General features: G+C 40.3%; 1 protein-coding gene across 1 annotated transcript in view; it reads left to right on the top strand.

The window, feature by feature from the left end:
* The first annotated feature begins 351 nt into the window (after positions 1 to 351).
* The window catches only part of LOC136884725 (uncharacterized), a 350171-nt gene continuing 324911 nt past the window's right edge, over positions 352 to 25611 (top strand). Inside the window, exons 1-2 of the mRNA XM_068230067.1 lie at positions 352 to 935; positions 5650 to 5754. Of these exons, the coding sequence (XP_068086168.1) occupies positions 352 to 935; positions 5650 to 5754 (689 nt within the window). The remainder of the gene's footprint in view (positions 936 to 5649; positions 5755 to 25611) is intronic.

The following is a 25611-nucleotide window of genomic DNA, read 5'->3' as shown; positions in this document are numbered from 1 at the left end:
GCTTAGTTGCCAAATTTCTTGTTGAATTCAGTTTAAAAAAGTGCCAATGATGAAGAATTGTTTCGGTGTTGATATGGTTTTCCTCTGATGTGATGCGGGCTATTTTATGGACAGGAGAAACAGGTGAATTTTTCGAGTGATTATTAAGAACATCTGTTGCCTAGGGATACAACCTTGTATCTGCTAAACACCCGAAGTGCTGATACTACGATGAAGCCTAGGAGACGAAAACTGTCGCGGTATCGAATCGAAAGAATCCTAAGAAGTTTAGGCAGTGCATTGGCGATCTCTCTCTGATTGTTATCGATATAATAAAATATATCGAAGGTCGATTAACCGTATTATGCTATTATGTGGCGAATGATGGTGACGTGTTTGTTTCTGAGTTGTTGCTGTAACCACCCCAACGTGTACTTTGTGGAGAGTGCTTCGTCGCCCAAGGATAAGGTGATCCAGTGCGGTGGATGGCTGACGGATAGAGTCGGCGTTATTCAGACTCCAGGATTCCCCAGACCGTTTCCAGTACCGATCCACTGCCTGTGGATCATTGATGCGAGTGGTTTCAACGTCCCACCCCAGTCCAACCTGTCGATAGTCATCTACTTGACACAGGTGTTTTCGACGACCGGACTCACCTTCACGAAGATCGCCTACTACGACAAGGACGAACACAAACCTTACGGTGAGGTTATGATGCACAAAGTTACGGAACAGAATGTGACCAAGTTCAATCTGTTGGTAGCGAACGAACGTACCGTGGCGGTGGAGTTCAAGTTGGACAGGCTGGAAGGGAACCATCTGAGGGTCCTGGATGAGCTACTGGAAGTATATGGGTTCAATATCACCTACGAGATCAGTGAGAAGGTCAAATCCAAAGTCTGCAGTGTGGTGGAGTGCTCTTTCCTGGGGAACTGCTACGCCTCAGCAGATTACACGTAAGTTGAATATTTTGATTTTAATCTCGGTTCAATTTTTCACTTCATGTCTACCTGATTTATTGTATAGTGAATTCTACCGACAAATTTTCATAGATTATTCGGGGCTGTTGGCCGACTATGTTGATATAAGAAACTCATGGTCGCTGGAGGTACATTATAAGAGCCCGGGTATTTAGACAGCAATCCTTATATAGAAGTCATTGTATGTAGGTTTCACATCTCCTCCTAAACCACTGGATCGATTTCTAAAAAACTTGGTAAATTTATGGCCTACTATCAGGAGACAAACCCCATGGGAGTAATATTCTTCTATCACTCCTTGGGGAGGGGGGAGAGGGAGATATAAAAGTAATCGAAAACAGTGTCGAGTACATTGTTTTCGGTGTCACTGAGACGAATAGTGACACTCCGGATGTCGTATAAGTCCACCTTCAGGGGTGGAAAAGGAAAATATCAAAAGTGATTTAGATTATGGACGTATATGTGGATGTTCCAGTAATGCCTTCGTGGCTCAGGCGGATGGGTGCCAGCCTCTCACCACTGGTTTCCGTGGTTCAAATCCCGGTCAATCCATGTGAGATTTGTGCTGGACAAAGCGGAGGCGGGACAGGTTTTTCACCGGGTACTCCGGTTTTCCCTGCCATATTTCATTCCAGCAACCCTCTCCAATATAATTTCATTTCATCTGTCATTCATTAATAATTTCCCCAGGGGAGTGTGACAAGCTTAGACAGCCGGCACAAATCCTATCCTAGCCGCTAGAGGGGGCTTCATTCATTCCATCCCTGACCCGGTCACTGACTGGAAACAGGCTGTGGATTTTCATTTTTCCTGTGGATGTTCCAGTATACCTCTGAAGCAAACTTAACACGCATTACTGTCTGGGAAAAAACACTTTGGTGGTAAGAAACACCTAGCACACGTAGGGGCGAGTTCGAAATTTAAAAATTATCGAAAACGACTGATAATATTGTCCAATTAATACTTTAATTGTGATGCTGTGGATGTCCTTTAAGTCCCTGTTCAGCCTCCATCGGTATGTGAGTTAAGAAGGGGTGGAAAAGAAAATGTCAAAAATGACCTATATTAGTTGTGAATTAACATTTTTTTGAGAGTCGCTTACCTGATTGGTGTGAGTCCCAATGACAGGTGGAATCGTGCTCATATCTATAGCATGGCGCGTAAATGTATACAGTTATAACTTATTTTTATTATTTATTTGAAAGGATCATCTACTTCCCAAACATACTGGTTTCCACAAGGACAACGTTCAACGCGAGACTAAACACATAACGAAGAGTTCGTAAATTGTTAATCAACGTCATATGAAGAAATCTACAAAAAATCACTTCAAATGGGAAGTACAAATCCTGAAATTAAGCATTCGAACAGGAATCGAAACAGAACCGGATACTACAGCTTAACGCAAACTAGTTTCGCTAGGAGGAGGTGTCACGCAGCCCTCTTCCGTATTGTAACGAGAGTAACATAATTTCGAGGGGTTCTAATAGGCAGTACCCATAATTTTTGTGCAAATATGGTTGCAGAACTGTTATGCTAACTGGAGTATACTTCTTACTCGCATCAGTAAGTTTGTATTTAAACCAATAGGTTGCCTAATTATTGCGGCTGTATTCTTTACTGAGTAATTGCATTGATTCTTTCTTAAAGTCGAACAACGTTAAAGCATACGTTGGCGTCTTTGTCAAAATATCGAAGTGGCACTACTCATATAACGGTAACGCAAAAGCTCAAAATATGACATATACGGGAATGGTTTATACAGAGTGGTCGGAAGCAATGTGAAACGGGTAAATGAGCGTTAGAAGGTTGGTCATACTGATTCGTAATTTGACAAAAAAATAATTCTGAAACTCGTGCCGTTGCAATTTCGGACGATTCCCACAATCCTGATTAGTTTCCATTCTGAACTATTCCTGCCTTAAAATCCAAGCCCTCCTAATGAGTCACCAGTGACCTTAAGGTCCTTGTATCGAAATACTTTTAAAAATCCCTGAAAATCTGTCTGTAGAAACCACTTCTTCATTGTAGTTTTAGACCGTTGTTTTAAAACCCCCAAATAATAGATAGGCGCTATAAATGGCATATTTGTGGAATGGTCCTTTTTATCTTGGTGCGAAGATAGCATTTAGTCCTTCTTGCTGCGTAAAGTCTGCCTGTATATATGTTGCTGACATACTGCTAGCCAGGAATATTAACCTTAACACGTTGGGCTCTCACTTTTTAAAATTGTTGGGCGCCAGCGTATTTTATTTTTTGAAATTTTTCTCTGAGGGCCTAAACTTTATTTTTATTCTCTGCAAGTGGACAACCGGGACCAGGAAATCTGACAGTAATCACCGGTGTCCACTGTGGAGCTGAACGTGTTAAGGACTATCAGTGTTAGATGGGTTGCAGATCTTCATGAATTATAAGGGGCTGGTGGACCACCCGATATATGTATGGTCACCAGTCTAAAACTACAGGGCGTGTACAGTTAAACCGACGGTTTTCAGCGCGGCACGGCGCGGGCTGTAATGATCGTAGGTGTCTGAAATTTCGCTGACAGGTTAACTAAGTAGTGCCTTCACGAATTATGCCACAACATTAGTTCCAAGTCCTGCCACCAGGCGAAGATATGAGTCGAACGAGCAATTTTTCGTCAGAATGTTCTTCCTCTGGAATTGCGTTGTGTGAGTTCCTTGGTTATTACAGGAGCAACCATTGCATTCAGCTTCATTCCTGGTCCGTGTTTCCTTGATGGTGATGGTAGTGGTTGTGATTATTGTTTCAAGAGTCGTTCGCCTTTGAGAAGACGACCCCTTGTGGGCCTGTCAGGTGTAGAATGACATCAGCACGTTATACGGATCTTCTTCTGCAACATATAATTCGAGCTTTGCCAGAACGAAAATGTGACCACGTCGTCATTTGCATGCAAGATGGAGAAACACCATATTTCGCTCGCCACGTGGGAGATTTTGCGGTGAGAAATCGTAACGTTTGGCTATTTTTCAGATGCTTGACCTCCAATATCTCCCAACCTGAATCTATGTGACTTCTGGTTGTGAGGATATTTGAAGAATCGATCGACATATCCGATCTCCACCTGATCTAAAGGTTAGGATACAACGACACTCGCTGTGATTTCACTGGCACTTGTCGACCATGCCGTGTTACGGATTCAGCATGTTGCTGAGATGGGAGGCCATATCGACCGTGTTTTTAACCATAAATTAATCGGTTATTTTTAAAACCTCGTAAGTCAAGAATTGAAAATGGGAAAACAGGAAAAACTGAATAACTACGTTGATAAATTTTAAATGTTTTTATTAATTCTAAAATTTAAATATTGATTCAGCATGCCATGGAGATATGTAATTTGCTTGAATAAATATTACAAGTGTTGCAAGACTGTTTAAAAATTCATGATTTATGGGATTTGAAAAATTAATGAATTTTGTATCATAACATGGCGCATGTTTCTTACAATATGATGTTGAATTACAGTATCCATCTAGAAATAATTCCCTCGTCAGTTAGTAAAAACATCGCTAGAAGCTTTATAAAATAGCGTCTATACGAATGTACACACCGTATAAATTATTTTGAAATGAACAACCTTCTTTAACCAGTCCCTCTGTCCATGATATCTCAGTCATACACGGTTTTCCAGAATCTTTGAATTCCCCCTTAATTCGGTATGTATCCTTCCAATTTTTTAAAATCCTTCATATTCTATATATTAATTAAAATATTCTGCTTGCACACTCTGATATCACAATGGCACTGGGAGTACTGTTAAGACTCCTCAGGTTTTAGATTATTAATTATACCAAAGTTGTCCCTAGAATACACGAAATAGTTACACTGTGACACCCGAAACTTTACTTTCATATCTCATGGGATTACCGAGCTCGATAGCTGCAGTCGCTTAAGTGCGGCCAGTATCCAGTATTCGGGAGATACTAGGTTCGAATCCCACTCTCGGCAGCCCTGAAAATGGTTTTCCGTGGTTTCCCATTTTTACACCAGGCAAATGCTGGGGCTGTACCTTAATTAAGGCCACGGCCGCTCCCTTCACACTTCCAGCCCTTCCCTGTCCCATCGTCGCCATAAGACCTATCTGTGTCGGCGCGACGTAAAGCAACTAGCAAAAATATCTCATGGGATTAAATGGACAGGAGAGACTTCTTGGACAGTATAGTTTTCCAGGAGTTATAGTCAACAATAGTTACGTTTAGAAACACCGCAAATCAATGATTCACAGAATTTAGAAATCAAAACCAAAGTTCCCAGTGTCCTCGCATTCATTATATTCATCAAACTAACGGGATTTCTGCGTAGAGTGATGCGAGTATGTTGCAGATTTCATTTTCTCACATAATATGACGATTACGAAGTGAGAAACTTAAGGGGTTTTAAAAACAACCGATTCAAATCCTACTAAACGTGCCAGAGTCACTGTTATCACGTGCTTAATCTTTCCTGCCTTTTTCTGTGACCCTACCACTTCCTATAGCGCCATTTTACTCCTGGTGGCAAGACACAGAACAAAACTTCAGACTCGTATGATCATTATAGCTCGTGCTGTGACGCGCGTCAGTTTACTTGAGGACACCCGGTATTACCCCACAGGACCTTAAATGTATACCTAATCATGTTAGCTATTGAAACATTTCTTAATGCAAACTCGTTCCCTTTTCCTTTACAGGTACTACGAATGCTCATGTTTCAAAGGCTACTCTGGACATGATTGCGGTAGAGGTCCTCTGTGTAAACCTGAAAGGCACACCTGTCTAAACGGAGCAACCTGCAGGTAAGGAGCATGATCTGTTCTCATAATTGTGAAGTCTGTGTTCATTAGTGTGTTGTCAACAACTTTCTATATCAGAGCCTCTCAAACGCCCAAAATACCATGCGTGAGAACCAGGGCGCACCGTGCATCGGTCCGACTCGGCTAGGTTCGGACCAGCGTTTTGTCTCGGGACAACTCGGCTAAGTTCGACTCAAATTTGCTTGGATGATGGAGCGCTGCACAGCAAATCGGGAAGGGGGAGACAGGCGGAGTGAGCAAGACAGGCGTAGGGAAAGAGAGAGACAACCCTATTGCTCACAATCGAGGAGTGGGGGGTCTGCACTCTGGTCAACCTAGCGAAGTCGCCTCACGCACCTTGCGCCGCGCAAAGAACCGGTGCGTGCAAGGAATAACTTAGCGAAAAGTTTCATTTCGCACTTTAGCCTATCATTCTATCAAAGAACATATTTCTGAGTATAATATACACCAATGGTTCTCAAACTATGATGAGATAGTACCTGTCATTCATGGCTAAAACTTCAATTTACCTCCAGGATAAAATCCCTAAATGATATGTTTTAAACATGAGTACCTACCATTTTAAATGTATAATATACCATTCTTTTTAACACACATCGTACAACCATTTTACGAAAAAATAATTTCAAAATTTTATTGAATGTTTCACAGACTTAATGTTAAATATTATCAATGTGTAACTCGGCTCCAATTTGACTTCCCTCTGTGAGGTTGTTGGGCTCTGGACCCCAAGATAGGGGGTTTAAATCCGGCAGATGTAGTTGGGTTTTTGAAGAGTGGAGAAAAGTCCATTCAACACTCCTAAGTCGTACGATGTCAGCAGGTAACAGATCTCTGACCGGGAGAGTTGGCCGTGCGGTTAGGGGTGCGCAGCAGTGAGCTTGCATCCAGGAGACAGTGCGTTCGAACGCCACTGTGGGCAGCCCTGAAGATGGTTTTCCGTGGTTTCCCATTCTCCCACCACGCAAATGATGGGGCTGTACCTTAATAAAGGACACGGCCGCCCGACTTCTAAGTCGTTCCTCTCCCATCGCCGCCGTAACACCTCGACGTAAAGCAAATTGTAGGAAAGATCTCTGGTGACACATTTCTTGTTTACCAGATAAAATTAATTCAAACTCACACTTAGAGATCCGTTCATCTGCCACCTGGTAGAGTAAAACAGAACGAAGAAATCGATACGCGGGCAGTCTGGATGGCACCACATAGTGATGCTTACCTACGGTAGCTGAGGCCATACGATGACATTATTATTATTATTATTATTATTATTATTATTATTATTGTCCGCCTCTGTGGTGTAGTGGTTATTGTGATTATCTGCCACCCCCAGAGACCCGGGTTCGATTCCCGGCTCTGCCACGAAATTTGAAAAAGTGGTACGAGGGCTGGAAGGGGGTTCACTCAGCCTCGGGAGGTCAAATGAGTAGAGGTGGGTTTGATTCCCACCTCAACCATCCTGGAAGTGGTTTTCCGTGGTTTCTGGAGTATATTTTCGTTATTATTTATTTCAGTACTGTTTTCATTGGTGGTACGATTCTTCTCAAGATCCTTGTTTCTAATACTTCCAGTTTATCTAAACTATAGTTCAAAAGGCACTCTGCGTAAATACATTCTGGTTTCACGACTGAATTTTAGTGTCTTATATTAAGATTTTTTTAATGGTTAGGCGTGCTAGGGACCACATGTCGCCTTCCTTGTTCACTCGTCTTCCGTTCCTTCCAGTATTCATCATTGCGCCATACTTTATTCTTCTCTCCTCATACCTCTTTAAACCACGTTTCTTATTCATTCGCCGGGCTGAGTGGCTCAGACGGTTAAGGCGCTGGCCCTCTAAACCCGACTTGGCAGGTTCGATCCTGGCTCAGTCCGGTGGTATTTGAAGGTGCTCAAATATGTCAGCTGGCACGTAAAATAACTCCTGCGGGACTAAATTCTGGCACATCGGCGTCTCTGAAGACCGTAAAAGTAGTTAGTGGGATGTAAAGCATATAACATTATATTATTATTATTCTTATTCATTCTTCTCTGGAATCAGTTCATTCTTACGCAAGAAAGCTTCTCTTTAAAAATCTCTTTGAATGGTTTCCTCTTCTCTTTTTTCATTCGAAATCTTTCTTGGCCTCTTCTATCCATCTCGTTGTTGACGCATTTTCTCAAACGTACTTCAATATCTGTTTAGTCCGCCTGTTATCATGCATTCCACAGGTATGTCTAAAAGAACGACACCTTCCTTTTTATTATCCTTTCTATCATATTTTCTGTGTTCTGATATACTTAATATTTACACTGATAGGAAAGTCTGGGGCTTTGTCTGCGATCAGTCTGCAATCCACTGTGAATCAACTAATCGCGCCCACAATCTTTTATTTGTGACTAGCTCTTACGTCTCGTTTAGTTTCATCCCCCTTTAAATCATTAGAAACTTAGTCTAAATATCGTCTTCTTGGTCTTCGTCTCCTTCTCTTACCGTATATGTTCGAGTTCGTTATTCTCCTAGGTAACGTGTGCTCCTCCATTCGCCTCACATGGCCCCACCCGCCACTGTTCACATAATCGTTGTTCATGTTTTCCTTTCATTTAAAGTAGTGGAATTTCTTCATCATTTTTAAGAAGAATTATAAAACATAAGGGAAATAAATTGAAAATGCAATTTTTGGCACAAATTTGTAACCGTCTCTTCCTTCACGCTGAAATGAACGCATAATGTTTCGTTTAAATTAGCGCTTGGTGAATTTTTGAACTACGATGTGATGCAGTTCCACCACCAAATGATTTAATTTGCACCTTGATCTAAACAAATTTCCAATTAAATAAATGTGTAAGAGAACACGCAGTTTGGGAGAACCTTGCTTCAGAATATTTACATACCACTCCGTAAATAGATGAAGAGAGTTTTAGAACCATGTACTCACAGATGAATGTGTTCCGGGCGAATTTGACGAGGGTTGTAGAGGTACTGATATTTGCTCAGCTGTGGTCTCAAGTTCCTCACTTTGCTGACGATATATATACATATATATATATAAGGAAAATAAATATATATTTATCTAGTTACATTAATTGAAGTAATGATACAAACTGCTTTATACTTAATCGAATTGTATGTAGTTATATATTAAGCGTGGGTTTCTTTACAAGTCTCTGCGAAACAGCACTGCATTGCATTACATGTAATATTTGAGTTATACGTAATCTGTTTTCAAAAGGATTACATTTTTAAATAACATATTTTGGACCCTAAAGTAGGCTTATACGTATCGTTATTTCGTTTCTGCCCTTAAAACACAGCACGTGTGTTATCACACGGCGAAATGGAATCAACTTAAAAAGAAGAGAGAAAACTTGATGCTGCATTAGCGGTGCTGGTATCCAATGGACAGAAACGCTGAGAGGACACTTTCTACTTGCACCAAGAATATAAGATGTATACATAGCATCATGTAGTAATAAAGGTTAATTAATTATCTCGTCAATAAAAGTGGTAATTAGCGTCCGGTTTAGAATGCAAACTTATTGATGTGCGTAGCAAGTTTCATGCAGACCGCTCTACGATACTGTAGTGACAGCTGCCTAAAATGTAGGAGTTCTTAATTAGCCGTAAACCTTACGTTTATGCTAAACCTACAACAGATCCATTGAGTGGGCTACGCATTATTTCTTTCTCACCTAAACGACATTGCATTCAAAACTATTACAGCCTGAAAATTCGATCTCCAGTGACAACAGACCCGATTGCGCCTATGAATGAGAAAAAAATATTATATCATTCCCTAGAATGAAAATTCAGATTTATTCGAGGAAAAGCATATATTTTGACCGGTTCTGTAATGAGATACAGTATGTTACATTCAATAATGGGCAATAATGTGCCAAAATTAGAAGAATTTTTCTATAGTGCGATCTAAATCCTTAAAACACAGTCATGTAGGTAAAGAACGTTTTCACAATTTGGGAACGCGCTTTCTACGTTATTTAAGCAAAAATAACCTGTTGCATTACAGTACCTGATCGTGGGTAAATATAAAGATTAATGACCCTTGAATTTGTTGATTCTTAGAATCGCTCGCCTGGCTTATCAGATTTGAAGATAAACTCCAAGGACGATCTGTGGTAAATTCAAAGCAGTTGATGACGATACAATGCAGTGCTGTATAAGTCGGAGTTATAGACCTGAAGGTATTTCAACTTTTATAACTTTTTAAGAAATATTTCCATACGTTTTCTGAATTAACCTGATTTGAAAAAAAAATTCCATAAAATAGTATCGGATTGAAAGGAGAAAGATCCATTATGGAGTCACAATTGTGAAAGAGCCTTTAAAATATTTTAAAGGAGATTTATTTTTATTAGGAAGATTAATAATATACAAACTTAGATAACAACCTTTTTTGTCCAAAGTAGTTGGGACCAGAAGTAATACGAATGAATGAAAACTAGTATAATCTTGTAATAATACAAAGTACGTAATATACAAGGTGTTTTGCAAAATACATGATATAATTTCAAGGTTGGATTCCTGTCATGCAGACAAGGGGAAAGGTGTATATAAATTTGAGTCCTGAAATGCGTACCATCCGAGTTATCAGACTCCGACTTGGACTAGCTTGCATGTACTGATGTGTTCCGGACATTACCGATGAGAAGTGTTCAAAATGCCGGCTTCGTGTCATACTGCAACTCGTCGTTGCATGGAGTTACGGGTGCTCTCGAATATGCCTGGTGTACGAATTGGATTCATTCCATAGAAGAATTATCGCCAGTTAGTAACATATAGGTAGTAGTCCGACTCGTTGGCTGAATTGTCAGCGTACAGACCTTCGGTTCAGAGGGTCCTGGGTTCGAATCCCGGCCGGGTCGTGGATATTCATCGCTTCTGATTAATTATTCTGGCTCGGGGACTGGGTGTATGTGTCCGTCCCAACACTCTCCTCATCATATTCGGACAACATACCACACTACCAACCACCACATAAAGGTCAGGAAGGGCATCCGACCGTAAAACAGGGCCAAATCCACATGGTGTGACGCAGTTTACATCCGCGACCCCACAGGTGTGGGTGAAAACGGTAGCAAAAGAAGAAGAAGAAGAAGAAGAAGAAGAAGAAGAAGTAACATGTAGGTAGTAGAGATTAGTATTAAGGAAATATTGTCAGTTGGTCCTGTAGTTGTTACTAATTATCTGCCTCACATTCTACGAGTCAATATACTAGGGAAAGTTTTCTTGTGAACCCACGTTTGAAAATATTTTGCAGTTTCGTGAAGGCGGCTTCTAGTAATTTCTTTCATGGCCTGTGTAGTAGTGGAACCAGTTTTATCGAGAACAAAGGAAGGAGGAGGAAGCCATTCCTGTTGTTTTGGATTTAAGTCATTTATTTTCTTTCGAACTTCTCCAACTTCTTGGAAATCAGTTACTTCCACAGTAGAAAGGTTAATAGATCATTAAATTCCTACGAACAAAAAGTACATTATACGTGAGAAGATTTCTGTTAAAACGGTTTCAATTAAAGAAAAGTGAGGGAAGTCTATCTGAAAAAAATTGAAATGTGGAGGTTAGGCGAAAAGGAGGAAATGATGAAAAGGGCAGAAAATATGAAATGAAGAACTTGTCTTTTATTCCGTGTCTCCGTTTCTGAATCTCCCTCACATTCTTTCATAATAGGTATTGACATTTCATGCCCTCTCTATGCGAGAGGAATCTTGATTGCTTCACTTGTCTGCGATTTAATATAACCATCTCCTGGGAACCGCAAAACAATCTCCAGCTCCATTCCCAGAATGACAAAGTTTGAATCTCAAAAGTTCGTTCCCGGTAAGTTGAATATTCTGCTGGCGGTGGGCTATTGTCCAAGAAGAGAACACGCAATTCATTAGCTAAGAGGGGAAAACTCTGGAATGTCGTCACTTCGCATCGAGAGAATTCCGCAGTCAAGGCGAAGAATAACTGACTGATAACAGACATGGAGACGGTTTCTTTCTCCTTCTGTTCTCAAATGGAAGTAGATTTCTCTGTGTGGTGACAGAGGAAGAAAGGAATAATTGGCGACAGTGTTCCATTCTTCTATAGAGAACTTTCATCCATGTCTATTCCCACGCCTACCTCATTCCGTTATGTTGTGACATGTAGAGGCAATAATAGGTTAGAATGCATACTTACCGAAGCAAGTAACAAATGTACTCTAGCCTGCACTATAATTAGGATATGAGTTTTGCATAAACATTAGGAGCATGGCCCATCAGAACCCCTTGAAGATATGTTACCTTAGCTACATGACGGCAGAGTGGGTTAGTCGACTCTTCCTAATAACCAAATTAGTTTGCATTCTAACGTATTACTGTATAAAAATCCGAGGTCTAGTGATGTGACTGAAATTAAGAACGATGACAGGTCGCAGTTGCCCAGGTATCCATTATGATGGCGATCGTTTGATTCCCTTTGAAAGTACGAGATTAATCCTGTGCTCCACCTTTTTCCCTTCTGTTTGCTTAATATTAAATAGGGGACCCGTGCGAGAAATCTCGCATGTTCATAAAGTATTTGGTGGAGTAGCCCCCTGGTGTACTACTGGTGAACTAAGGAATACACAAATCAGTAAAATAGTAGACAGTCTTACTGACCACTTAATGTATTCTTTGATTTTTTAATACTTATAGTATTCACTTGAACGAAAGCAAATGCAAGTGCGTTATTATACTGACGAATGTTCCGAAGTCATTTTTGGTTTTACTATCACTCTTTTCTTAACTGATAATTACAGCATTTTATAATGACATAAAACAGGCGTTCCAGCGGCCAAAATGTGAAGTGGACAGCAATGCTAGCGCGTATTTTCCTACAGCAACAGTATTTGCAAATCGTCCACTTCGTACAGTTTCTCATTTTTTTCACGAAGTATTTGGTGGAGTAGCCCCCTGGTGAACTAAGGAATACACAAATCAGTACGATATTAGACAGACTTACCACTTAATGTAATCTTTGATTTTTTTAAGATGTATGGTATCCACTTGAACGAAATTTAAAGAAATTATCGAAATTTAGGAAATGAGGATGCAATTTGTCACTGCTAATGTATATTCTTTCATTTGAATGCTCATTTGTTACTTGTGAGCGCCGCAAAAGGGATCTATACTACTGAAATAATATGTATGATTTATTTGTCTTTTTCATATTTTTTCATAGTAACCGCACATTTCTTAAAACAATTTTTTTTTTCGTAGTCTGCTTACTATCAAGGGTTGATCTTCCCCTCGGACTCAGCGAGGGATCCCACCTCTACTGCCTCAAGTGCATTGGTCTGGAACGTGAGACTTTGGGTCGGGTATACAACTGGAATAGAGACCAGTACCTCGCCGAAGTGGTCTCACCTTCTGTGCTGAACAGGGGTCGTGTTGGGGATGGGAGGATCGGAAGGAATAGACAAGGAAGAGGGAAGAAATCGGCCGTGGTCTTAAGTTAGGTACCACCCCGATATTTGACAGGAGCAGAAGTGGGAAATCACAGAAAACCGCTTCGAGGATGGCTGAGGTGGGAATCGACCTCCCGATGCTGAGTTTACCCCTTCCCAGTCCTCGTATCACGTTTCAAATTTCGTGGCAGAGCCGGGAATCGAACTCGGGCCACCGTGGGTGGCAGCTAATCACACTAACCACTACACCACAGAGGCGGGCAAAATTTAAGCTGAGTGTTGAAATGTTATTAATAAAAATGTTTTTCTTTTAATTAATTGTGTTTACTGAGTCTGTTCCGAAACTGTGGACACTGTCTCGAATGATTAATTATTAGCGAGTTAGCGTTTTTAAATAAAACGATCTAATCTGTGATTGTTAGATTTGACCAAAATTATCACTAAGACTATAGAAAAGTCTATAATTAAAATATAATATTCCAACATATTTATGTGATGGTGTGAACACATATCTATTCCTCATAATGAAACATATTAAGAAAAATAATGCGCAAATTCTTTAACTCGGATATATCCATGTCATGTGTATGTTATAACTAAGGCTCGAATTTTAGATTAGAGGTTAGAGCACAAACTAATTTGGCTAGTGGGAAGCGTCGGATAGCAGGTTGTTTAGAAATGTACCTAAAGTAACAAGTTCTAGGGGTTCTTATAGGTCGTACCCCTTATGTTTATGGATAGCTCATAGCATGACGGTTGTGCGGTTGGACTACACTCTTTTTACTCGCCTCAGTAAGATTGGGTTCTGATCTATTACTGCGCACAAATCAGGGCTCTAGTCATAGCCATTCCATAAGCTGCAACTTATTTTAGAACTAAATTTATTTTATTACGTTTTGAGATAGCAACTCTCATAAGAAGTCAGATTGCAGAATTGAAATGAGCAAGTACCTAGCTATCTCTATCCCTAGTTAACATTCTCCAATTACATCATCATAATTTTATATATTTAATTCAACATGAATATGTATGTGTGTAAAATACGAAGTTGTTCGGACCTGCCTTCGGGCAGAATACTACCTTACCTTACCTTACCTTACCTTAACCAACATGCCGATGGTGGCTGAACTTGGGCTTAAATGTCCTGCGGAATTTCCCTATTCCTCTCAGCGACCCCGAAAACTATGGGTTCAACACTAATATAGGTCGTTGTCGGTTATTTTTACGTTACGAAGCTTCGTCAATATCTTTTCATAAAAATATTACCCCTTAAATGTGTTAAACCCACTATGTACAGAATGTATTGCAGGCTGGTATAAGACTTCGCCTGCAATTATTGGAGTGATCATTTAATGATTTGATGTTCAATTACTCAAAGGTAACTGAACTTAGAGACCTCTAAGTGCCTGATGACGCATTCCCAGGTAATTTCGGAGAGAATAAAACAAAAATTTAGCAAATATGCGCAGCAGAACGGACGGACGGATTGGACAAAGCTGTTTTTAGTAAACTCTTTTAACATACTGATGACACAGAATCCTCTGTAATGTGGCATACCTTTTCATTGGAGTTCAAAGTAGTTTGAGCAAGTTATTTCCTTGAGGGATGATTACTAATTTGGATGCTGTTTATAAGGTTGTTTTCCGAGGCTATTAAACTCTGTAATGTACAAGCATTTTGCTGTAGGCCTCTCTACCCTTTACCAGAAGTGTGACATGATACGCTCAGTACGAGCGTGCGGCAGCCTCTTGAATTATGTAATATATATGTTAAGGAGAGCTGCTTGAGGTGTTCCGTTTTCTCTGGATTACCATTTTTATAAGTGCTCGCGTTGTTCGTACAACATGTCCCCAAGTACGTCCTTCCTGCATGGTATGTGAGGTTTTAATGTAAACAGGATTACAAGACACAGACAGAGATGTTCCCAAATACTACCAATGACAACACCAATATAAGCTGTAAAATCTCCTTAAGATATCATTATTGAAATTAATAATATTGCAGGGATTCCTTTGCTGTCATGAGTTGAGCTTGTATATTTGTATGCAGTCCTAGGTTAGAATGCAAACTTACTGTAGCGAGTAACAAGTATAGTCTAATCTGCACAACGGTTATGCTAGGAGTGTTGCATAAACATTAGGGGTTAGGCCCATCAGAACTCCTAGAAGTTATGTTACTTTCACTACATTACGGAAGAGCGGCCTAGACGACACATCCTAATAACCAAATTAGTTTGCATTCTAACCTTGTTGTGTGAGTCATCAGTCCATTTATGTTTTGATGCAGTTCTCCATCTCACCCTATCCTACATAACTGCTGCATCTACATGTGCTCTAATCTGCTTTTCATATTCATACCTTGGTGTACCCCTACCGTCCTAACCCCCTGCACTTCCCTCAAAAATCATCTAAACAAGTCCTGGGTATCTAAAGATATGTCCTATCATTCTGTCTCATCTTCTCGTCAAATTTATCCAAAACGATCTCCTCTCGCCAATTCGATTCAGTATCTCTTCCTTCATGATCCGATCTATCCATCTCACCTTCAGCATTCTTCTGTGACACCACATTTCAAAAACTTCCGTTCTCTTTCTTTCTGAGCTAGTTATCGTCCATGTTTGACTTCCATACATTGCCACGCTCCAAACGAAAGTCTTCAAGAACATCTTTCTAATTTCTGTATCAATGTTCGAAGTGAGTAAATTTCTTTACTTGAGAAAGCCATCCTTGCTTGTGCGAGCCCGCATTTTATGTCCTCCTTAGTTATTTTACTATTCAAGTAATAATATTAACCTAATTCTTTTCAGAGACCATTTCCTAATCTAATATTACCTGCATTACCCGTACGACTGCACTCCATCACTTTTGTATTGGATATTCTAACGTCTAACCTACATCAGGTCTTGTCTTGAGTTCTAATATCATTTGTGGGGCTGTGTTTTTAAACCATTGATGAGATTAATTTGAAATTAGAACAATACTCGTTGAAATATATCAAAGGAATTATTGTGGATGTTTTGTTTTGCACAAGCGAGAGAAGAGTAAGCAAGGGCAGGATAAAGATTGGACACTAAATAGAGAATTATGGAGAAGAAAACTATTAATTTAAGCAAAATAAACTCAGGTCTACATTTCCATGATGCAGAGTATTTTGCGGTGTAGAGCAAAAGCATAAAGAAAGAAACACAAAAATCAGATGAATTGTAGAGGTAGAGAAGAATGTGTTGGGCGTGATTGAAGAAATAGGTTTGGGCACGTGAAATGTTAAGAGGATGGAATTCCCAGGAGGGTGCAAAATTGGGAAACTGAGGGTAACAGGAAACAGCGTAAACCTAGGGAACAGTGTGTGGAGTGATTAGTAACAGTAAATTATAACATCTACAGTATGCATCAAAGACATTATCTTTGTGAAACAATAGAACTTTAAACAGAAATGGCTTTTTCCACATCCTTCCCCAGCTGAACCGGCCCTACAATTCTATATCCATGTAAAGTGGTGAGTATTGCTGCTCACATAAGTCCGTCTCTGCCTGCTTTCAGTTCTCTAATCCGGATTCTCCTCAGGGACTGCTATGATCGTACGTCTTCTTGGAGGAGGATAGCTTTCAAACTGTAAGCATGGAGGATTTTCTTCGCGGGCATCGACATCAGGAGCGTTCCGCGTGAACAATATCCTTTCCTCTAGCGATTAAAGAATTCGTCCGTGGATTCTTGGTTTACACTTAATTCATTTTACAGATGTCTTCCTCTGTGGTTCAGGTCCAGTTGATAAGATCGTGAGTCGCCCCCTCCACCAGAAAGTGAGGTTGCCTAGTTGTGTGATGATTCTGGCGTTCAGTGCGTGTTCTATCTTATTCGAAACTAGGAAGCTGCGATTACACTTGACCGGCGAGGGGTCGCGTCACGGTCTTTTAGACCAGGCGCATATATTTTTTATTCCTTCGAAATAGTTTAGCAGTATTGTAACTGTCCAGGCTTCTTTAGCCATACTTTTACACGATATCACTCGATATCAAGATTATCCGCCATCGGCAATTATTTATATGGCATATTTATTTTAACATCAATCATTTGTTAATAAGGCTTGTGAAATTATATTGTGTATATTAGAACATAATTTATTATTTAACTTATTATATTATGTAGGATAGGAATTCATTATGTACTGTAAATGTGGTCAATGTTGAGACAGAGTTGTTGTCATTTCATCTCATACTTGTGTACACGGAAAAGTTATTCTTGAAGCGGGGAAGTTGCATGACTCACGCGGTTTACTCATGAGCAAAAGGCACTACACAGAGCCCGAAGATATATTATCTAGCGCGGAGCAATCCTTGAGACATCACTCACATCACTCACACGTCACTACGAGAACGTCAACTACTTTATTGATTTTTGAGACAGTGAGTGGTCGCTTCGAGACACAGTTATTTTCCTACAGTGTGTTGTCGCTTCGACACAGTACTTAGCTGCTGTGATGCTGTCGGATCAGCGTGAGACGAAACAAACTTACGGCTTGTGAGATATTCAGTAATTATTCTGGACGAAGAACTACGTTTAGTTCAAATCCATGGCATTTGGTACGAGTCTGTATAGTATCAGTAGATTAGCTAAGTTGGATTGAGATTTCTGCTAACATGGAAAAATTCATATCTCTGAATTTTCTCCTCCTACGATCAACGCTGATCAATTTTCACAAGTATAGGGCCTATGTCTAATTTAAAGACTAGGAAATTAGGAAGTGCTAGTCCAGATAGCCCACGTCATATCACAGAAGGAAGGCAGGATATCCATGGAGCCAATTCTACAACGAGAAGAGGGTAACGAGTAACCACGGAAAATAGATGACCTCAACGGAAGCTGCAATTGGTGAGCTTCAATTAGATAAAGCAAGCAACAGTTAATTTCAGTAACGTAAATTCTTAAATCCTTCCAAGCTTTAAGGAACATTTCCGATTCATCTCATTTTTTGTATAATAAATTCATTTGTATTTTATATTGCGTTAATTTTCTTTCTTAAGCGATACTTAATGGTTAATTATTATTTAAAATTCTACCCATGTGATTTACGTATAAGTCTCTATGCAAGTAAATATGAATTTTGCTTTACAGTTTTGTTTAAAACTGTAACGCTGGCGCCCAAACATTACATAGAGAAATGGGAAACCATGGAATGATAATTAATTCTATTTGCGGGCAAGCCACATTTTGTTTATATTTATATCCATGTGTCCCCAGCTATTAACTTTCGTCTCTTCTAATGAGAACCTTAGGAGAGCGAACAGTTACAGTATCAAGCTTCATCCCTTCCTGAACCTTTCCATGGACTTGTCCACTACACGTGTTTACGTTCGCTAATCCCCCTTTCATCACAAATCAGTTAGTGAAAAGCTCTCTCTGTAAGCCTGGTCCTTTACATCGTGTGGGACTCCTAACGTTCGCCGTTCGCGGTCTTTATTGTCGGTATAGAAGTGTTTTGTGAGTTTCATGGATACATGCTATGCATAATCCTGAATTACCGTCTCTCTTAAATTTCCATGTACCTCGCTTCAATTCCAGAAATAACATAACATTTTTAAATGGAAAAACCCATGATAACTCGCCGGTGAACAGACTCTGCAGTATCTTCAACAGTCCCATTCAGAAAAATAGTGGCCTTGACTTCAGTCTGCCAATGCGGAAGTTTCAAACTGAACTTCATTGCGCCATTGTATGAAGTCATAAACATGGGGAAATTATACGGTGAAGTTCCCTAATACTATGCTTGTACGAGAATTGCTTCGTTTCATTTATCATTTTCTGTGTTGTGGGTTTTTCACCATATTAATATAAGGCATTTTAATTTTTAGAAAAATACTTTGATATTTTATATTATTATTATAGGTGATTAGCTTAGATAAAATTGTAGAATAGTGTTTAGATATAAGTACCGCCATGTTAATTGTGGTATATATATCGTAGTTGCCACTGTATTGAGACACTAAATCCTACAGTGTGCAATAAATAAATAAATAAATAAATAAATAAATAAATAAATAAATAAATAAATAAATATTTCCTCAAATTTTACAGTGAGTTTTCCTACAAAACTGGTATAAAATTTCATGGATATATTTTTCTTTAATAATTCAACGCGCTTTGCTACAAAAACTATTTTTTTAAATATATATATATACTTCCCGGTCAACTGGAGCGTGCGGGACCCATCACGCAACTGTTTTGACGTGGCCTCTCGAGGATTAAGACAGAAGAAGCTGCCATCAATGGTGCAGACATCTTCATAAAAGTAAAGCTGTTCAGTGGCTGTATGCCTCAAATAAATGGAGGCGCGCGGTTGTGAGCTTGCATCCGGGAGATAGTAGGTTCGAATCCCACTATCGGAAGCCCTGAAGATGGTTTTCCGTGGTTTCCCATTTTCACACCAGGCAAATGCTGGGGCTGTACCTTAATTAAGGCCACGGCCGCTTCCTTCCAACTCCTAGGCCTTTCCTATCCCATCGTCGCCATAAGACCTATCTGTGTCGGTGCGACGTAAAGCCCGTAGCACAACAACAAATAAATGGATAGCAGCCAACAAGATGACTTCTGCTATTTCCGCTGTGCGTTCCCTGCCGGTGAAGTCGCAGAACAATGAATACCCTCTGTCACCGCTGTTGTAGAGAGCACAAACCCCTCGACACCATCAAGTACAGCAGAAGCTATGAGGGCAAAACGCTTCCTGGTTTATGAAGAGGGCCGTGGACTGGCCACTGACGCAAGAAATAGGTGCATTGACATGAATGCTTTCAAACCAGCATGCAAGAGTGGAGTGATCTTTGATTCTATCTTTAGTTTTGAGTCACACTGTGTCATAAGTGCATAGACTGGTTTGATGCAGCCCCCCATGCCACCCAATCCTGTGCTAAACATTTCTACGTAACCGCTTCATCCTATATCTACTCTAGTCTGCTTGTCATTTTCATACCGTACAGTTTTTACCCCCTACACTTCCTTCAAAAACCAACTACGTAAGTTCTGGGTGTCTTAAGATGTCACCTACCATTCTACCTCTTCATCTCGTCAAATTTAGCCACACCAATCTCCTCTCACCAATTCGATTCAGTATCTCTTCATTCGTGATTCTATCTACCCATCTCACCTTCAGCATTCCTCTGTGACACCACATTTCAAAAGCTTCTATTCTCTTTCTTTCTGAGCTAGTTATCGGCGGTATTTCACTTCCATACAATGCCACGCTCCATATGAAAGTCTTCAAAAACATTCGTCTAATTCCTATATCATTGTTCGAAGTGAACAAATTTCTTAAGGAAGGCCTTCCTTGATTGTGCTAGCCTGCATTTTATGTCCTCCTTACTTCTGCCATCGTTCTACCTCTACACAAGTAACAATATTCATCCACTACCTTTAAGAATTCATTTCCTAATCTAATATTTCCTGAATCACCTGACTTCGTATGACTGCACTCCATTACTTTTGTTTTGGACTTATTTATTTTCATCTTGTACTCCTCACCCAAGACTTCGTCCAGCAACTTCTCCAGATCTTCTGCAGTCTCAGATAAAATAGCAATATCATCAGCAAATCTCAGGGTTTTGATTTCCTCTCCTAGTATTGTAATTCCTTTTCCAAATTCTTCTTTGATTTCCTTTACTGCCTATTCTACATATACACTGGAAAAAAGGGGACAAACTGCAGCCTTGCCTCACCCCTTTCTGGATTGCTGCTTCTTTTTCATAGCCCTCGATTCTTATCACTGCAGAGTGTCTGGCTCCATGGCTAAATGGTTAGCGTGCTGACTTTCCTTCACAGGGGTCCCTGGTTCGATTCCTGACAGGGTCGGGAATTTTAGCCATCATTGGTTAATTTCCCTGGCACGGGGGCTGGATGTATGTGTTGTCTTCATCATCATTTCATCCTCATCACGACGCGCAGGTTGCCTACGGGTGTCAAATCCAAAGACCTGCACCTGACGAGCCGAACCCGTCCTGGGATCTCCCGGCACTAAAAGCCATATGCCATTTCATTTCACTGCAGACTGATTTTTATATAGATCGTATATAATTCTTCTTTCTCGGTACCTGATCCCCATCACCTTCAGAATCTCAAATAACTCGGTCCAATCAACCGCCATGTATGTGGGCTTGCCCTCCTTAATTCGATCCTCTAAGGTCAGACGTAAAGTCAGGATTGCTTCACGTGTTCCTACATTTCTTCTGAAGCCAGCTTGATTTTCTCCCTACTCAGTGGTAGCCGCTGAAAATAAAGCTATTTACTAACTAACCATCAAATTGTATAAAGAGAAGTATGGTCTTCAAGATATAACTATTACAGGACTTATGATTGGTGTGCGGCGAACAGTGCCGAAACTGTCACACCGGTTTTGGATGACCCAACATTTGGACAAGGAATTATTCAATTCAATTGCTCTCACTTCGTTAAGAGGATCTATTTTCATTCTGATGAACCATTGTTATAGCCTAAAATGATACGGTTAATATAGGACTGTGTTACTCTTTTAAAATTAGATAATAGTCTATATCCCTATAATAGGCAGTGTTTCCCCGAAGCAACACGAATTTTATCGAAATTACTTATTGTTACTTTTTTTCGACAGTCTCTAATTACTGTACATAATGTAAATTAATGTTTGTCAACACATCAGAGCATTCAAAGAGTCGATTTGATGTAAGAAATAACCTTTGAAAAAGTTTCTTTGAACATTTAAATAAATGTAAATTAAAGGGATATATTATACTTTGTCGTATGGCATGCTTCAAATGCCAGCAAGCCTACGGGTCATAAAATCGGTCTGCTGCATGGAGAATGGTCCGTTTTCTTTACTGGCCTCCCTCAAGGGCCTCCGTAATGTCGTGCTGATCTACCACCGTGTTACAGTACATCTCGAGTACACCTGTTTCTAACTTGACTCCCTAACATTCACTTTTCTACTATTGAAAATCCACAAGCCTGTTTCCAGTCATTCGACCGGGTCAGGAATGGAATGAATGAAGCCCTCATCTAGCGGCGACGATAGGAACTGTGCCGGCTGCCGAAGCCTGTCGCACTACTACTTTTCCAGTAATAAACCTTACAAGTATCCTTGTACGGCATGCAACGTTCATATCATAATTATTTCCAAGTGTTGCCGAACATACAAAAGTACAAGGTAAAGCTTATCAGAAGTGTATGGCGTTATGTTTCTGTGGCCTTTGTGTTGTTGTATAGTAATTTCTTGAGACCTTAAATCACTTCATATGTCGTGAATGTCAAAATATTTCAAACACACTCTGAAAAACGACTTGACAAACAAGCTTCTTATCGTGAAATAAATCTCCGCGTTTCGGCACTAAGATTAATGTGGAGCGATTAGTAATGGTGAAGAACGTCATATATCACTTTGTTTTTGCAAGTTGCTTTACGTTGCACCGACACAGACAAGGTCTTATGGCGACGATGGGACAAGAAGGAGCTAGGAGTGGGAAGGAAGCGGCCGGGGCCTTAATTAGATACAGCCCCAGCATTTGCCTGGTATGAAAATGGGAAACCACGGAAAACCATCTTCAGGTCTGCCGGCAGTGGGGTTCGAACCCACTATCTCCCAAATACTGGATACTGGCCGCAATTAAGCGACTGTAGCTACCGAGATTTTTCTTTTGCCTTTTATTACTCTGAAAAGTTAATGAGCCTTCTGCAAGAACTAGGGTCAAGATTATTGTGAACGATTTGAAAAAATTTACACTCCAATAACATGTCTGCCTTTATTTATTTATGTACCAATTATTTATATATTTATTTAGTTACTTTATTGTTGTATCCCATAGTTAATGCTCATATTCGGGCAGTACATTAAAGAGCTGGCAAGTTATAATATTAAAGACAAATTATATTATTGATAATACAAAGCTGATAAAATATTATAATAATTTCAATCTAAAATATAATATTTTATGGATACAATGCCTTTGCTGGCAGGACGTAGTGTCTACAGTGCACTATGTCTTCTGGTATGGGCTAGAACAATATTGTTACTTTCCTTGATCTGTCTCAGCTTTATCCTTGGCTTTGACCAGATGAAAGTGACTGAGGTATGAGTGATGCTAGTAATGCCATTCCTTATGCAGCAAGTACCTGCTATGAATGGTGTGAAAATGTTGCTCATAGGGTCAGTTGGTGCATGCATTTCAGTGGGCTTGGCAGACTGATATGTAATAGCAACTTCTGGCTCGGTGAGGAAAGCAACGGGAAACTACCTCATTCCTCATTTCCCTAGTACGCCTCTTCAGTGATGCCTAGGCCATTTATGACAGCTGATGGCGGAGCTGTTGAGGATCCAACCAGCCTTCGGGCTGAGGACTAAACATACATACATACATTCATACATACACAATTGCGTGTGTAAAAGTTTATACAAACAGAACCATATAACTCAAAATGAAACGTGATTATAAATTCAACTAAACATTAAATCCAAGAGCATTAAATTTTGTCCATAAATGTCTCTTTATATTTTTTTTTTAATTTGTTAAACTTCTGACAAGCTTTTATCGAGTATGGAATGGAATTAAATGCTATTATAGACCTATACAATACACCATTACCGAGCTCGATAGCTGCAGCCGCTTAAGTGCGGCCAGTATCCAGTATTCGGGAGATAGTAGGTTCGAACCCCACTGTCGGCAGCCCTGAAGATGGTTTTCCGTGGTTTCCCATTTTCACACCAGGCAAATGCTGGGGCTGTACCTTAATTAAGGCCACGGCCGCTTCCTTCCCAGTCCCAGCCCTTCCCTGTCCCATCGTCGCCATAAGACCTATCTGTGTCGGTGCGACGTAAAGCAACTAGCAAAAAAAAAAAAAATACACCATTAGTTCGATACTTCACTGTATTCATTCTAGGGGAGTAGCGACCGGCCCTTGAGGGCTCCCGGACGGTGTCCTCCCTAGAGAACGAAAAGTATCTAGTATCTATACAATTCTCCTTGGTTTTTAAAATGTTTCCAGGTCTGCTTGACTAACTGATATGTTCCGAGCCGTGAGTAGAGAGATTTCATGGAATGACATTAGTAGTTAAATAAGATTGAGTGGAGCTGAGGAGGGGGCAAATATTTGTTTATGGAGAGAGCAATTAGGAATTGAAATATTTCCCAAGGGAGGTATTTTGATAAATTTCTCCGGCTTTCCTTGTTGATCTTCCTCATCCTAAGCTGTCGTACCAATGGGAGAGGTGATACCCCCATATGGTGCGTCCCAGGTGGACTTGAACGAAAAAAAATAGCTGTGGCGGACCAAACACATTGTCTCCAGTTGGGACATTTACTTCCGGAAGGTAGAACATTCAAAAGTAAAAGTTTACAGGAGCGAGAAACAACACTCAGATTGTAAAATATCAACTGAGAATTTATTTTATCACACTTACTGTGTTCAGACAGAATGGATGCTTTACTGTCTGTCTGTCAGGTCATCAGCCCAGAGGCTGGTTGGATCCTCAAATAGCACCACCAAAGGTTATGCGGTTATAAGGAAACTGCAAAAACCAATGGCAGCACTGAAATGAGGCGTACTAGGCAAGACGAGGAGTGAGGTAGTTTGCCATTGCTTTCCTCACTGGGTCAGAAAGTGCTATTGCAGCACGACTGACCCTATGAGCAACACCTTTCATAACACTCAGATGAACTAGTCGTGCTCTGCATGTCATTACACAGCACTACTCATACCCCAGCAGCTTCCATATTGTCACAGCCATGGATGAGACTGGGACTTCGGTGGAAGCTACACTTTACTCTGGCCTGTGCCAAGAGATGGATACAAAAGTACTGTATCCATCATGAAATGGCAGCAGTCAAGGATGCTTTACTAATCAAAGTATATTTGTTAAAACTTCGGCAGTTGGGGAGACGAACACGAACAATAAATTGGTTTTCTAAATTCTCTGTAACTTGGATATTGAGTTATAACAACGAAACTTTGTATACTGACTTAATATATATTGCTCTTAGCTATAAGCGGAAACTAAAAATAATTCATGCAGTAGAGGGTTAATCCGTTTACCCTCCAGGGTTGGTATTTCCCTCGGACTCAGCGAAGGAACCCACCTCTACCAACTCAAGGGCAGTGTCCTGGAAGGTGAGACTTTGGGTCGGGAGGATACAACTGGTGAGGAGTACCAGTACTTCTCCCAGGCGGCATCACCTGCTATACTGAACAGGGGCCTTGTGCGGGGGGATGGGAAGTTTGGAAGGCATAGGAAAGGAAGGAGGAAGCTGTCGTGGCTTTAAGTTAGACACCATCCCGGCATTTTCCTGGAGGAGAAGTGGGGAAACCACGGAGAACAACTTCGAGGATGGCTGATGTGGGAATTGAACCCACCTCTACTCAGATGACCTCCCGAGGTTGAGTGGATCCCGTTCCAGACCTCGTACCACTCTTCAAATTTTATA

The sequence above is a fragment of the Anabrus simplex genome, chromosome 13, assembly GCF_040414725.1.
Source record: "Anabrus simplex isolate iqAnaSimp1 chromosome 13, ASM4041472v1, whole genome shotgun sequence".
NCBI lineage: Eukaryota > Metazoa > Arthropoda > Insecta > Orthoptera > Tettigoniidae > Anabrus > Anabrus simplex.
Note: the sequence above shows the minus strand (reverse complement) of the source record. Positions and strands in the feature narration are given on the sequence as shown.